The following is a 16,522-nucleotide window of genomic DNA, read 5'->3' as shown; positions in this document are numbered from 1 at the left end:
CCACAGTCTGTTTTGTTTTAATTCAGCATTTCATTTTGTTTAAAACATGATTCCTGTCTTCCAAATAGTGCCTTTTACATCCTTAAAGCATTATAGCTACAGCCTGCTACAATGATACCTCTTAACTGCTTAAGAAGCAACTTGAAAAATACTCATGACATCTGCCAAGTAGATACAATAATGGCTGTTAATGTCAGCACTTGACTCCCGGTTTTTCAAGAGCTAGATGAAGTCACCAAGATGTCCCCTTAAGATGACTGCTACCACCTGACAAGCAGCTTTATACAAGAGCTCTGAATGCCTCTTTAAACCATTTATTTTATATGGCAACCACTTTAACAGTAAAAGCATTTAGGAACCTTATTTGATAACTGGAATAAAGCAGGAAAAACAAGTGAGAGGGAAGAGGTCCAGTCTTAAAAGACTTATTTAAAAGGACTGCTAGCAATCATCCAGCCACTATATGTGAACAAGTAACAGTATTTATTTGCTCTTTCTCACACTCAGCCTTCATGTTACCATTGCCCCTTTTGAGCTTATGGTGGCAATCTTACCCCTGTACTATAAAATCTCCTTGAAACTTTCAACAACAAAAGTAGATCTCAGAATCAGAAAATCATTTAGCTTGGAAGGGTCACCACTGAAGAATCATTCAAGCTGGCCCAGGATCACATTCAATCAGGTTTCAGTATCTCCAAGGAAGGAGATTCCACTATCTCTGCAGGTAACCTGTGCAGTGCTTACTTACTTGCACAGAATAAAACCAAAAAGAAATCAAACAAAACCAAACCAACCAGCCAAAAACACCCCAAACAACTAAAACCACAAAACCAAAAATAACATGGGCAGAAAGCCAGTGAAAAATCAGAAAAAAAGAAATTATTATGGTATCTAAATAAAACCAATGTGAAACTAACCTGATACCATATAGTTTCCGGGCAGCCTCATTTCCATCTTCTCCCAGTTGAATGGCTTGAATTTGTAGTAATTTCAAAATAGTTTTTACTAAACCATGTACATTCCTGTTGATAAAGAGAAACACATTGCTGTCACATGTAGTTATATTAGTTGATTCTTCCATAAAAGAAGGAATCCAGGAAGAAAATTGACACTCCAGAATCCTAGAGTTCTCCTTAAGGACCTCCTTACATCTGCCTACACAAGTTGTAAATCCATGTGTCTTTGTTCTCCTTTTCACGTAACAAGCAACACAATGCATCAATTAAAATTTTTGATGCTTTGATTCTACCGTATCTTACAACTATATTTGCTGTCTCCACCTTAACTGAAACTGGTGCTTTTAACAAGCTAAAAACTTTTCTCTGTATGCAAGTATACAGGTAAACATCACAAATTTCCACCACTCCACTGTCTAGGAAGAAAAAGCAAGAGAAATCACGCTGTCAGAAAAGACACTTGAGACACCTAGTTTGTGCTGACTTTTGATCTCAGGACTGTAGAAAAGAAATACATACAGCTACTTTATCTTCCTTCTCCTATCTTATTTAAAGGAACATTCAGGAAGATTTAAGAAACAACAGTATTTCTGAAATTTTGATAGGAATGTCCATATTCTGCTGGAGAGGCACTAATGAAATCAACAAAGTCCACCACGAAGAGCAGAAAAAAAGCATCTGTGACCATGCAGTAAAAAGCTTAAATATACAGCTTACTACTGCTTGGCAGAGCTTACAAGGACAAAAGTACAACTATCAAAATTTTGCTCTTTTCTCCATAAAGTGCTTCTTCACACCTTTCCAACCAGACAATGCCAAATCCAACACAAGTCACTCAAGAAAATAGCCTGAATTCTATAATGAAACACACTTTTTGCAAGGTGAAAATGTAGAAGCAGAGAAGTAGAAAAAGTCATGGTCAATGCTTTGACTTTTCATCTAGAACATATTATACAATTGCAACATCACCCCTTAAAATCAACTAGATGGTATACTACTAAAAATTAACAAACCATAATTACTCCTCACCTTATTCACATAACAAACAGAAAGAGCTAATATAAGAGATAGTCATGCAACAAGATGTTACTTCTTTCACACAGTGTATGATAAGGAAGGAAAAGGAGAATTGGGTACTGGGTTTTTTTTTGCTTTGGGGTTTTGGGGTTTTTTTGGTCTTTTTTTAGGGGAGTGGGGTTTTGTTTGCTTGTTTGTTTGTTTTGGGAAGTTTTGCTTTTTTTTTTTGCCTTTTCTTTCCTTTTTTTTGTTTAGTTGTTTGGTTTTTTCATTGGGTTTTTTCCCCTTTTTGCTGCTCCCCCTTCCTTTCTTCCTACCAAAAAAAAATCTGAGAAATCTATTTTGTCTGCAATTCCACTTCTCCATCAATGAATGGAACACTGCAGGAACTCCCCAGATGACAAGCTGTAAACAAGAAACTATGCAGAATTTACGTAACCCTCTCACAGGACAAATAAACCATCATACTCATTTAAGACATGAGAAAACGGATATATTATTAGTCTGTCTGACATACAGAGCACTATACTCTACAATCCCTAAATTATGAATTGATATACATATATTTAGAGTACATAATATGTAACACAGAAATCCTTCTGACAATCTTAGAGATCAGAATAATCCATTGTTTCACAGGGTTTTAATAGACTGATTTTATTATTTATACTCATTCTTTATTGAATACAGACCACAGAGTTTTCCCATCATCTTCTACACAGAAAGTTGGAGACCAATGTTAAAAATGTGTAAAAACGTTTATATGTTTACACATGTGTACATATTTTGTACGCATGCATACACACACAAACACATGTATAAATACTATGTTCCATAAATTTTAAACAGCTGGGGCAACAAAGGAAACTGAACATTGGGTCTGAGAGTCAATTATGGTACAATGATGTACCAGAGAGGTAAGAATAGATCCCCATTTGTATAATGAGCAGATAGCATTAATCTTGTAAGAAGTCACCTTAGATAAGCACTCAATATTCACCTCTATCAAAGCAAACTGTCTTCCCTAGCACACAGAATTTGATACACATGACAAAACGAAACCCAGCAGGTGCACTAAATCCGTGCTAAATTCACCATAACACAAGAGAAGCAAGAACACAACATGAGTAGTCTTTGCTAATAAAACATTCACCTATCTCCATTCAGGACTGAAAGATGCTCAGCAGTTGCAAATGCCTGTCCACTGGCTGCTAATTTCATATTTATTTTTTACAGACACTGTGCACACAGCACTGCAAAGGCACAGAGCAAACCTGGATGAAAATCTGGCAGGGGGAACAGAATGAAAAACAGTGGGTTATAATTCTAATAGTCAATACAAAAAAAAACCCCAGTACCAGCACTGAAATGAACCAATCTGAGGTTTAGTCAGCTCCTGAGCCTACAGACATTTTAAACCCACAGACATCCATAGGAGCTTGGGACTGGGATGGCAGCAGAAAGAAGCTGAAAACTCCTGGGTAATTTAACAGCACATACTAAGCAATGAATGATATGTGTTGTTTTCACATGTGGAAAAAAATCTAAGAATGATATAGAAATGCTCCATATCCAAGCCCATTCAACATAACCTTGATTTTGTTTTTAAGGTTAACTCAATCCTTAATATCCCATTTTACACTTTTTATTTTCTCAAGTACAAAACTGTATTAGCATTTCATTTCCTTATAAACCACTACTGCTGTAACAAACCCCCAGCTGAACAGGAATTTCACATTTCTTAGTCTGCAAGCCACAGCTCATAAACCTTCCCTCCATTTTACCCCACAGGACTAGGGTTTCCACACTCTAAGCACAGGTGCTTTTACTTCTTTGTTAACAATGGATATTCTTTTCTCAACCCCAAACTGAACTAGTAAAATTTTCTAATTTGGAGGAGAGTGCTTTGCAGAAATTATTCATATTATGTAAATATATTTACAAAACCTTTCCTATGGATCCATAACCACCTACTGCAAACTAAGTATAGAGACGGCAAGATCCTAGCTGTAAACAATCAAGTTACAAGGAAAGAAGCAAACTCTTTAAAAATATCTTGTTTCTTAAGCATTTCACTAGTTTACTCAAACCTAACCTCACCTCTGGCTCAGAGCAACCAATAGAAACCTCAGACTAGAACTAGTGATGTGAGGGTGAGAAGAGGTGAAAAACATATTTTGAATAGCATGGTTCTTGCAACCAGCTGTTGAGCCCACCAGCATAATACATCACACATGCAGCACCAACTAGCTGGATTGGCTAAAACCGACTCCAGCATTCTGTAGGAAGTGAATGAGAAAGCTTAGCGCAGCAATCCAGTTAGTTGCCAAAAATCAGAAGAGACAAAGCTAACCCAACGAACTTTGTAAGACTGGTATATCTGAATGGAAACATCTTCCCAAGCATCACTTGACTTCCCATTTTAAATTTTATTTGCAGTGTCTTTTTTCCCCCCACAGCTGCATTCTCTCAGTATGCTGCACAGGCCAGCCTAGCTCAAAACACCATTGTGAGATGCAGACATTATATTCACAGAATATTGCAGAGCCAGGTAAAGTGATTTCTTCCTCAGCAGACAGGGAAATGAAATATAGTGTTCCTTATCCCCACCTACAGTCTTACAGTGCCTGTATGTGAGCAACATTTCTAAGTTCAGAGCATAAGTCTGAACAGTTAACCATTTCAGCCAACACACATAGGATACTCTATGAGTGTGTAAGTCAGACCCACAGTGACAAACTGCCAAGATGAAAGTAACAGCCTTCAGCAGAGTGACACCTCAACGCCAGTCCTTAATGCCACAGTTTATCTGAAGACCCTGTAATACACAGAACCTTTCCTCTTCCCCTGTATTTATAAGGGAAAAGCAATGACTGATAACCAGCTGACAAAACCCACAAGATTAGGCAACCAAACATTACCTTGCTGAAGGAATTAGGCTGAGAGCTCCATGAAGAACATAGTCTAGCTCAGCATGTTTCTCTGCAACAAGTGCTACCAACCCCTCAGAGCAGGCTGTTCGCAAGGCAACGTTCTCACTGCAGCAGTTCTCCCAAAGTAAGTTCAGAGCAGGAGTCTTAAGGCAAAAGCAGGAGACAAATGCAATGAGAAAGCTGACACTGATTTTTATTTTTTTTTCACTCATCTTAGGGTGATTATTTAACACACTTTAAAATAAAAACTGAAGTCTTAGAACAAGTGAGAAAGCTGGAGTACAGGTTCCACACCCAAGAAAGGTTTTCCCAGGACAGCTCCCACTTTCCTGCCTCCTCCTGCCTGAGTCATAAGTAGGAACAGGAGTCTCTCAGAAAAGGGTAAGGCAAACAATTTTTTCCACAATTTCACTCTCTTTAAAAGAAAAGCAAGATGTAATTGGAAACAACTCAGCAACTGCTATGTCAGCTCTGTCTACAACAAGATGTATTTCGGACAGCTACAGGCAGACATACAAGAGGCTATCCAAAGGTAAGTTGTCTCTGCTCATGATACAAAGTTCTCTACATTTGTTAGTAAGCACAAAGATTTGGCTGTATCCGTTAAAACTGTTGCTTTAGTTTTTATACTAAATTTGTATTCACAGTTTCTTTTGCTGACTTTGTAGCTTCCAAATGGAGAAACAAGAGACATTCTGAAATAACCGAACACTACAAAATACTCCTGTCTAAAAAGAGTAATCGATGTCTAAGCAACACAATATTCTACTTCTTAATGTTTCAGAGGGTTTGCTGTATTTTAGCTTAAAACCTTTATGTGGCAGCATAATGGGAAGAGTCAGCTTGTACCTCAAAACAGAATGTCATTTGGGAACACGATCCTGGACTGTTAGAGTAGTTTCTATTACAGAAACTACACGCCCCCTCAACATTCCCTCACATCAAAACTCAACACTTTTCAGGTTTGGGTTTGCTAGTTTGGGGCTTATTTTATTTAATTTTTTAAGGCTTCAGACTGGGAGGAAAAATCCACAAATAATCTTCTGCTCCTTTCTGTACAAGTTAGCTTTTGGTAAGGAAGAATGGAAGAACAAATCCTAACTAACACTTCTATGTTACTGCAACACTTCCAAATGCCAGTATTACATATGTCTCTCAGTTAACAAGACAGAGCAGCACTTGAGCAAGACTGACTCATCTAAAACACAAAGTATGCCTCTGCACTATGCTTTCTCTTCAAGAGATAAAAGCTCTCCTTAGCTAATGTTAAAAATAACACCAATATAGGTAATGTGAAATGCCGTAATTTTGAAATTCCTACTTCAGTGATGTCTCACCATATAGCACTTCACTTGCAGTAACGAAAATAAATGCAAATAAAACTCTCTTAAACTGGGCAGAGCTAGGTGTTGATATTGTGCAGAACTATGACTTCTGCCATTAAGACTTCTGGTGGAAGTGAAACTGCTCTTCTGAGCCCAGAGATATGCTATTTCTATCTGTCCACCTAGACACATATTGCTAACTACCTAAGTTAACTTCTAGGACTTACTACACAGTGGGGAATCAGAAAACAGAAAAAATGTAAGCACATATGGATAGGAGAGGAGACAGAGGTGAAAGAATTTCACAAACCTGGTCAGATGCCTGCCTGATTTTCTCTGAAGAAACATTTTCTTTCAGTACTGCAGCAATCAGATGACCCACTGCCTAAAAGAGAAAAAGAAATAAAAAGAACACATGCAGATCAAACATTATTTTTTAATTCTCAAATAGGAAGAATTTGAACTGCTGTTGCATACAACCATTTCACTTAGGCAGTTTACTATCCCCTAGCATATCTACCGCCAGAAAGGCTTTATTTACTTTAAACAAGGCATCTGAAGTTAACAGTATTCCTCATAAAGCTATTCTGTGGCAGAGATCATTAACAAGATCTAAATTTTCAAGGTCCTTCAAAAAAATGCTTCTCAGAACAGCATATATTTGTCCATTTGAAGTTTAGGAGTAAGCATTTCATTCTATTTTCATAGAAGGAACACATGATTTTCTCAAACTGCTTTTAAAAACCTCAATGTGGCCTGAGATACTGGAACACTCTGAAAGGTTTAAAGGTGTTTGCAACCAGGCATTTGTTTCCTGACTCATCTCTAATGTTCTACTCTGTCTCATTTCTTAATCATCAATACTGATACACAGAAAACCCTCTCTGTGAGAGACAAACACATCTTCTTATGGTAAGAGGACAAAAATGTTTCAGATTATCACTGTACCCAGAACAGTAGCTGCATTTACCCTATGGTAAGGACAGACACTAACCTTTGGAAAAAGTAAATTAGGAAGTCAGCCAAAAAAAAAGGTATTAGGGACAGTCCTTTTTTTTAGTGCATAAAAAGACAGGAACACATTATTTTAAATGTTTTCACATTCCTTCTACTTTCAGGAAAGATGACACTTTATACCTTCCTCAATTATGAAGATTATGCTTTTCAAAAGTCTGGATCTGTATTCTAACACTTTTGACTTAAAAAGACTGGTTTTTATTTGTGAATTTTACTATTCTGAGAACAAAATTAGAAAACGGGACAAAGTCAGATATGTGTATATGTTTCTCTGCAGTTATCCCATTGCAAAAGTAACAACAACATGCTCCCCAGGCAGACTGGATCTTTTTAGGGCACTTACAAAGTGGATCTTCTATTATTTTTATTTTTTTCCTGCTTGTAAGGACATTCAGAAATGAATTCACACCCACATTCTTAAAACATTCTCGTTACACTGGAAAAGGGGCTTATCAATACAGTGGCTTTTGCAGTGAGCTGTACGGGAAAGTCAAAATATGAATTAGTCCAATGCACTCCAAAAACTTGATTTTGATAGAGTGGTAAATTTTTTTTGACCTACAAATAATGCTGAAGTTCCTCACTTTGCTGATCCTTGTCTGTGTAGATTACGGGCTCTTCAGAGCAGATGTCTTGGTCTCAAAAAGAGAAGACATCTGCCTTGAAGCTGGATCCTGGCCTGATGACAGTTTGAAGATTACAGCACGCTTTTCAAGGGTCATAGAATCATAGGATAGTTAGGATTGGAAAGGACCTCAAGATCATCTAGTTCCAACCCCCCTGCCATGGGCACGGACACTTCACACTAAACCATACCACCCAAGGCTTCATCCAACCTGGCCTTGAACACTGCCAGGGATGGAGCATTCACTACCTCCCTGGCCAGCCCATTCCAGTACCTCACCACCCTAACAGGAAATAATTTCCTCCTAATATCCAGTCTAAACTTCTGCTGTTTAAGTTTCAACCCATTACCCCTTGTCCTATCACTACAGTCCCTAATGAATAGTCCCTCCCCAGCATCCCTGTAGGCCCCCTTCAGATCCCAGAAGGCTGCTATGAGGTCTCCACGCAGCCTTCTCTTCTCCAGGCTGAACAACCCCAACTTTCTCAGCCTGTCTTAATAGTGCTCCAGTCCCCTGGTGCTCCAGTCCCCTGATCATCCTCATGGTGATCCATGAGGGGAGGTGCTCCACGGGAGGTGCTCCAGTCCCCTGATCATCCTCATGGCCCTCCTCTGGACTTGTTCCAACAGTTCCATGTCCTTTTTATGTTGAGGACACCAGAACTGCACACAATACTCCAAGTGAGGTCTCACAGGAGCAGAGTAGAGGGGCAGGATCACCTCCTTCGACCTGCTGGTCATGCTCCTTTTGATGCAGCCCAGGATACGGTTGGCTTTCTGGGCTGTGAGTGCACACTGCTGGCTCATGTTCATTTTCTCATCCACCAACACCCCCAAGTCCTTCTCCGCAGGACTACCATGAATTTCCTTTTTACCCAACCTGTAGCTGTGCCTGGGATAGCTCCGACCCAAGTGTAGGACCTTGCACTTGTCATGGTTAAACTTCATGAGGTTGGCATCAACCCACATCACAAGTGTGTCAAAGTCCCTCTGAATGGCATTCCTTCCCTCCAGCGTATCAACAGAACCACACAACTTGGTGTCATTGGCAAACTTGCTGAGGGCACACTCAATCCCACTGTCCATGTCAGCAACAAAGATATTAAACAAGACCAGTCCCAACACCGATCCCTGAGGGACACCACTCATTACTGATCTCCAGCCAGACATTGAACCGTTGACCACAACTCTTTAAGTGCGACTATCCAGCCAGTTCTTTCTCCACACAGTGGTCCACCTGTCAAACTGATGTCCCTCTAATTTAGAGACAAGGATGTCATGTGGGACAGTGTTGAACGTTTTGCACAAGTCCAGGTAGATGACGTCAACTGCTCTACCCCTGTCCATCACTTTTGTAGCCCCGTCAGAGAAGGCCACCAAATTGGTCAGGCAGGATTTTCCCCTAGTAAAGCCATGCTGGCTCTCACCCAGCACCTTTCATGTGCCCTAGCATGCCTTCTAGGAGAATCTGCTCCCAGATTTTGCCAGGCACAGAGGTGAGACTGACTGGTCTGTAATTCCCTGGGTCATCCATTTTCCCCTTCTTGAAAATGGGGGTTATATTTCCCTTTTTCCAGTCATCAGGAACTTCACCTGACTGCCATGATTTTTCAAATATGATGGCCAGTGGCTTTGCAACTTCATTCACCAGCTCCTTGAGGACCCGTGGATGGATTTCATCAGGTCCCATGGCTTGTGTACATTCAGGTTCTTAAGATGGTCTCAAACCAGATCCTCATGTACAGTGGGCCCAAGGTCTAGGTTTTCACAGTCCCTGCATCCGCCTTCCAAGACTTGGGTGCTGCGGTCAGAGCCTTTGCCAGTCAAGACGGTGGCAAAGAAGCCATTCAGAACCTCAGCCTTCTCCAAGTCTTGTGTAGCCAGTTCTCCTGAAAGTTGGAAACTAGCAAAACAACCAAAGCATGGCACAAAAGTCAACCAAAGTGAACCAGTAGCCCTGAATGATGTGCAGCTGTTGTGATGAACCAAGACACTATGGCAGTACTTGTACCATGGTGATATTCTTCTGCACTGGAGAAAAATAACCTGGTTCAAAGGTGCAAAATCCTATGCTTCGAGGCTAGTAGTGATGCGAACTCATAAGCAGTACAATACACTTCATTAGACCTTACATGAATCCTAGCAGAGACATGACTTCCTCTCCTAAATGCCAAACTGATCACAAGAGGACTTCTCTGTCTCTCTTTCAAACTTAATTACTGTAAACCACTGCAAACTGAGCTGAATTGAAAAGGCAACAGAAAAACCAGGTAGAACAGACTACATACGCATCAACTTATTCTAGCAAACAAATGGCTACTTATTTAATCATGAATTCAAAACAGGAAAAGGAAGAAAACAGGGAAGTTACCACTGAGCTTACAGCAAAAGAGATAAGTTTTTAGTACTGAAATGAGACATGGCCAAAGCAAAGAAGATGTATTTTTTAAAACAGTCTATTTTTTTTTAATTAGTGTCCATTAAAAATGCTATGGTAAACACTTCATGCACATGAGAAAATTTCAGGTGATTATGACCAGGAGGCAATGCATGGCTCTAAAAATGTTTGGTCTGCTGATCACAGTAGAGGTGAACACAGTTATTCTTTGATGTCAGATAAGACTACAGTAGTCCATCGGCTCTCATCACACAGGAAGAAAGCAGATCAGTTCTAAAGACAGTTTTGTAAAGTACTGTCAAGTATTTTAACCTTACACATGGTATCTGGTAACTCCTGGATTCTCTCAAGATCACAGGGTCACTAAAAACCATTTGCTCCACTTAAACCTTCCAGTCATGGAAAGTTTCTGATTTTCTTGCAGAGACGTTACAGTGATGAGCAACTATATCCAACGTCTGGATTACACAGAGAAGGCAATTGGTATTTGTTTACAATTTAAGAATAGCCTACCTCCAGGGCTTTCTGCCTTTAGAGGAAACCCCCCACCTTCCCCAAAATCTTCTTTATCACCTTTTTACAGGAAGGCAGCAGGCCTTGGAACAAAGTTTTCCACAGATAATTCAATTTGCTTAATATTTAAAAAAAAATTACCTGTGACTGTATAACTGCATTAGGAAATTCAAACCGCTTCTTAATGTCATCCAGCATTTTGGTTCTGTCATATGACACCACCTCTCACTCTGCAAAAGAAATTTAAAAACATACTTAGGACTAGGAAAGAAAGTACTCTACTTGCCACAAAAAATACACAAGATTTATCTTGTACTTAACAGCAGATATAAACTTTAAAGAGTTTTCTTCCCCATCCTAAGGCTACCATATCACCTTGCTTTATGGGCCTTAACCCATGATATGCTGAATACTCACTGGTCTTACACAAAGAGTGTGTGATCAACATTTCTTGTAGCTGGAGCAAAATAAAGTTCCTTAGTGCATAGCATATGTGTAGTCTGAGAGCATTTCCTCCTGAGAGCCTTTTAGGGATACCTCATTGCCTTGAAAACTGGACAGCTCAGAAGGAGTGTTCACAGTTTCTAAAACATTTCTAGAATGCACAATTCTCCACAAATTATTCAATTATTTCACGCAAAACCAGAAGTAAAACAAACAAAACACCCACCTGTGAGACTGCAAGTTGTAATTGTAGTTGGAACACTTGACAAAAAAAACTTTTAATCTGGAATATGCAGGCACCCACAAATACACAGGAACCTCAAGTACTGTGAAGAGGAAAAAAAAAAAAAAAGATAATAAAGCTTACTTTTAATGCATTGTTTTACCAGCTATTTTCCACACTTTTTTTACAGGTACAAAGAGCAGAAAGCTTTTATCTCAAATACATACTTAATAGAGTATTTATTTGTAACTACAATGTCAAATGCTATTATTTTGCACTAGTACAAACATTAAATGCTGTTTCACAGTTCTGCTAATCTATGCATACAATTTCATAGTTACTCATCTGTGCAAAACCAAGTCTTTCATAACAATATAAATTATTTGGAATGCTTACTTTTCTCTCTGCTGACTTTGCACTGCACAGAAACAGGTCATGGAAGATGACTACTGGCAGTGTTATCAGACTACCATTAAAATTTCATTCTTTCGAGAAGAGGTAAAAAGTTCACAGAACACATTCAGCAAATTTAAAATCACCAAAAGAAAGGCTTTAAGAAAGTAGTACCCAGTCAAGGGGTGGTGGCTAATGTTCTTTGAAAGCTTTGAAGAGATACACTTTCACATTGCATTCATGTTGCCATCTCGAGTCACCTGAACTTCACAGTTCAAGATCTGTATCAGAAAACTGAATTAATTTTAACCATGAATTGCTAAATGCATTCTTGAGCTGGCACACTTCCCCATGATGCTATTTATTAATTTATATCCCACTTCTCAAAGTGTCATTTCCAGCCTTCCCAATAGCAACCTACACGGAAACATTGTAACAACTATTTGAGCACTCAGACTGATGACAGCATGAGACAAAGCCAGGAAGAACAGGTTTAAGAGAAGCACAGCTGCTGTTGTAGTAATTGCAAAGCCAAAAGATAGTAAAAATAATTTCAAAAAATTCCAAATATGATTTATAAAATGGAACTTAAGCACTCCCTACATATGGAGATAGTTAAAAAATAAAATAAAATAATAATCCCACAACACAAACCCAGTGTCTTGTTTTTTTTGGCACTGAAGACATGAAAGCTATCAAAATTAGGTCAGGACTTAAGACACAGTGAAAAGAAACAAAAACAAAAAGGTGAAGAATTTTTCCCCCTTCTTCAGTTTATATTTAACATTAATTTGGAGACCATTTTCCAATAACTAAAACCCTAAGATTCTGAACAACTGTTTTGTTACTCTTAGAAACCATGGTTATTGCACACTCTTGTCAATACGCCAAAAGCCCCCACTCTAGAGAAGTGTAAGCATCGGTACTTCTTGCAGTTCTTTTTCCTACTTTTCACGAATGGCACGATTTTCACACAATGCGAAGAACTGGAAAAGCAACAGCAAAATAATGTTTCCTACTCTTAAACTGTCTTTTATGACAAGAAAAACAAACAGGGTCAGGCTCATGAGAGCTGGCAAGTCTCTACAGCCCATCAACAATAGCCTTGAAAACAACTGGTAAGCTCTACCGTAGCTTACAACACTTGGAAAAACATTCTGTCTCAAAAAAACACTTAGCAGAATCTTTAACCATGAGATACCTGTTCTAGTGGAAAGTGTTCCTGCCTGTCTCAGTGGGGTTGGAACTAGACAAACTTTAAGGTCCCTTCCAATGATATGATTCTATGATAAACAATTTCTAGCATTGTGTAATTTATTTCCAGATTGCAGCTAACAGCAATATTATTAGCATTATACAAAATAGAATCTTTGCAAAGGAAGCAGCATCACTCTGACACAAATCTACCCATCTCCAAAATTAACTCCACACAGCAGTTCCTTCTCATTTTTCTGCCTCCAGAAATAAAAAACAGTACAGGAATATTATGAAAGGGAATAATTATCTTGCAGATTCTTACAGTAGTCCTCTCCTAACATACTGCAAAGGACCCTGCCAAAACAGCTGATCTCAGCAAGCATACACTCGCTACTAAACATCCCAAAACTTATCCTACGTATATCAGCAGCCTACCTAGTTATAACTAATTACACCTGACGCCTTCAGAGATCTTTTTTATTTGTCTGTCCTAAACTTTATTTTTCCTATTCTCATTGCTGAAGTGGTACTCTACACCATCAACCACACAGATAAAAAACACCTGCCTCAGACAAAAACCAAACACATACACAGAAATGTGTGCACAAAAGATAAATTTTAAAAAGACAAGGCATAGGAAAGAGACACTTGCTTTCCCAACATACTCAATGTGAACAGTAAGCATTTGTGGTGGGTTGAACTTGGCTGGCTACCAGGTACACTCCAAGCCACTCTATTACTACCGCCCCTCAACTGAAAACTGGACAAGAGGAGAAAATATAAAGACAGGCTTATTGGTCAAGGTAAGGACAGACAGAGATCACATCGATTACCATCATGGGCAAAACAGACTCAATTCCAGGAAATTAGTTTATTACCAATCAAATCACAGTATGGTGATGAGAAATAAGAATAAATCTAAAAACACCTTCCCCCTACTCCTTCTCCCTCCTGTGGTCAATTTCACTCACTCCTAACTTCCTCCCAGGCAGGACAGGGGAACAGGGAATGAGGTCTGTGGTCATTCCCTTTCTCTGCTCCAGCAAGGGGTCCCTCCCACATGAACCAGTCCCTTACAAACTTCTCCAATGTCGGTTCTTCCCATGGACTGCAGTCCTTCATGTACTGCTGCAGTGTGAGTCCCTTCCATAGGTGCAGTCCTTTAGGAACAGGTTGCTCCAGTGTGGGTCCCCCACAGGGTCACAAGTACTGCTGCAAACCTGCTCCAGCATGGGCTCCTCTCTCCACGAAGCCACACATTCTGCCCAGAGCCTGCTGCAGTGTGGAGTCCTCTCTCCACTGAGCCTGGCAGAAGCCTGCCCCAAACAGTAGCCTACTACAGTGTGGGGTCCTCCACAGGGTGTAGGCAGATATCTGCTTCACTATGGCTCTCCATGGGCTTCAGTGGAATCTCTGCTTCAGCACCTGGACCACCTCCTCCCCCTTTTTCTGCACTGATCTTAGTGCTCTACCAAGCTCAGTGATGCACTCAGCTTTGGACAGAAGTGGGTCTGTCTTGGAGCCAGCTAGCACTAGTTCCATCTAACACTGGAGAAGCTTCTGGCATGCTCTCACAGAAGCCACCCTACACCTACAGCCCTCACACTATCATGGCCTTGCCACTTAAACCTAATAGAGCATCCTAACGCTAAGGGCGCCAAGCATTGCTAACATGACTGAGGCAGACAGGGGGTGTATCCTGGTTATTAAAAGTTGTCACTGCATCACATTTTCAGATACTGTCTATACCACCTTATCATAAGTAATTACGACAAGGTAAGCTATGGTAAATAACAGGAAATTATCACTAAGAGCACTGAGATCACATTTCCTACATTAACTGACTTTTGCTCATTGTTTAGGACTCCCAGTTCCAACCGGTGCTCCTACCAAACCAGCACTGACACCACCTGCAAACACTCCCTCCCACCGCTTGTGGGTCACTGGTGCAACAATTCAAAACTCCCCAAAATAACCAGGTTTAAAGAAAATAAATTAAAATCCAACCAACCAAAATCCCCCAAACCAACCCAAAAACAAAGCACAGCCACTCCCCCCACGCCCCCTCCCCCAACTTATTAACGGCAGCAGTTGTTATTTCTCCGCTGGCCTGACCCCGGGACGGTGTGCCCGCCCTGGTGACATGCCCTGCGGGCTTCGCGGCCTGACCCAGTACGGCCACACTGCGGCTGTCGCCGAAGAGGGGCCCCGGGGAGGAGAAGGCCCCGGCACCTCACCGCAGAGGCGCGGCCGGAGTTCAGCGTCCTCCTCAAGACTCTGCGCTAGTGGGGACGCCGGCGCCGGGCACACCCGCTCGGCAGCACAGCCGCCTCCCGCAGTCTCGCGTCCCTCATCTCATCTCACCTCGCCTCGCCGATCGACCCGACCAGCTCCAGAGGCGCGTTCACCCAACTCCCAGTGAACACGGAGCTGGGCGCCACCATGAGACCCTGCCCACCAGCAGGGAAGGCGCCTGCGCGGCTAATGACGCATGCGCGCTGCCTGGCGGGAGGTCACGACGGGGCGTGGTGACAGTCAGGGGTCTCGGCGGGAATGCGGGGCAGGTACGCGGTTATGCGAGTTTGTCGTAACCTAGACGGGGCTGGGCCACCAGAATGCTTCTCTGTGCCGTGCCTGTGTGAGCACGACGTGCGGCCGCCACAGCTCCAGCTGCCCAGGCTGCCTCGCCGAGCCTGCCGGCCATTCCTTCATCACACGGTTTGGCCAGGTTTCTTGTACTTGTGCATGAGGTGCTTTGAGCCGAGGCTTCTGTGCAGGATGTGAGGTGTGAATTAGTCTTATAATTTTGAGCCAGCTTCAGACTGTTCCTTACATTCAAACTGAAATGGAGACTAAAATCTGAAGACTTAAGCGGAAGCATAGAACCTCAGAGTCATAGAATGATTTGGGTTGGAAGGGACTTTAAAGCTCATCTAGTTCCAACCGGCTTGCCACTAGACCAGGTCTTGAGCACAGCCAGGGATAGGACAGCCACAGCTTCTATGGGCAACCTGTGGCAGTGTCTCACCACCCTCATAGTGAAGAATCTTTTCTTAATATCTAAATCTCCCTTTTCAAGTTTAAAGCCATTCCCCTTGATCTTCTCACTACATGCCCTTGTAAAAAGTCCCTCTCCAGGTTTCTTGTAGGCCCCTTAGGTAATGGAAGCTGCCCTAAGGTCTCCTGTGAGCTTTCACTTCTCCAGGCTGAACAAGCCCAACTGTCTCAGCCTGTCTTCATAAAGGAGGTGCTCCAGTCCGCTGAGCATCTCGGTGGTCTCCTTTCTTTGGACTTGCTGGAGCAGGTCCATGTTCCTCTTGTGTTGGGGGCCCCAAAGCTGAATGCAGTACTGCAGATGGGGTCTCATGAGAGCAGAGTAGAGGGGAAGGATCACCTTCAACTTGCTGATGCTCCTTTTCATGCAGCCCAGCACATGACTGGCTTTCTGGGCTGTGAGCAACTGCCAGCTCATGTTGAGCTT

The 16,522-nt window shown here is 41.3% G+C and overlaps 1 protein-coding gene across 1 annotated transcript in view; it reads right to left on the bottom strand.

Moving 5' to 3' along the window:
- FOCAD (focadhesin) overlaps positions 1-15,488 on the bottom strand; it is a 99,349-nt gene extending 83,861 nt beyond the window's left edge. Inside the window, exons 1-6 of the mRNA XM_005154972.4 lie at positions 15,406-15,488; positions 11,455-11,554; positions 10,926-11,014; positions 6,542-6,616; positions 4,895-5,049; positions 918-1,022 (exon numbers count right to left, since the gene is read on the bottom strand). Coding sequence (XP_005155029.2) covers positions 918-1,022; positions 4,895-5,049; positions 6,542-6,616; positions 10,926-10,982 — 392 coding nt within the window. The 5' untranslated portion in view covers positions 10,983-11,014; positions 11,455-11,554; positions 15,406-15,488. The remainder of the gene's footprint in view (positions 1-917; positions 1,023-4,894; positions 5,050-6,541; positions 6,617-10,925; positions 11,015-11,454; positions 11,555-15,405) is intronic.
- Positions 15,489-16,522: the final 1,034 nt, after the last annotated feature.

Source organism: Melopsittacus undulatus, chromosome Z (genome assembly GCF_012275295.1).
Source record: "Melopsittacus undulatus isolate bMelUnd1 chromosome Z, bMelUnd1.mat.Z, whole genome shotgun sequence".
In the NCBI taxonomy this organism is placed as follows: Eukaryota; Metazoa; Chordata; class Aves; order Psittaciformes; family Psittaculidae; genus Melopsittacus; species Melopsittacus undulatus.
The sequence above is the reverse complement of the archived record's forward strand: the minus strand, read 5'-3'. Positions and strand labels throughout refer to the sequence as shown.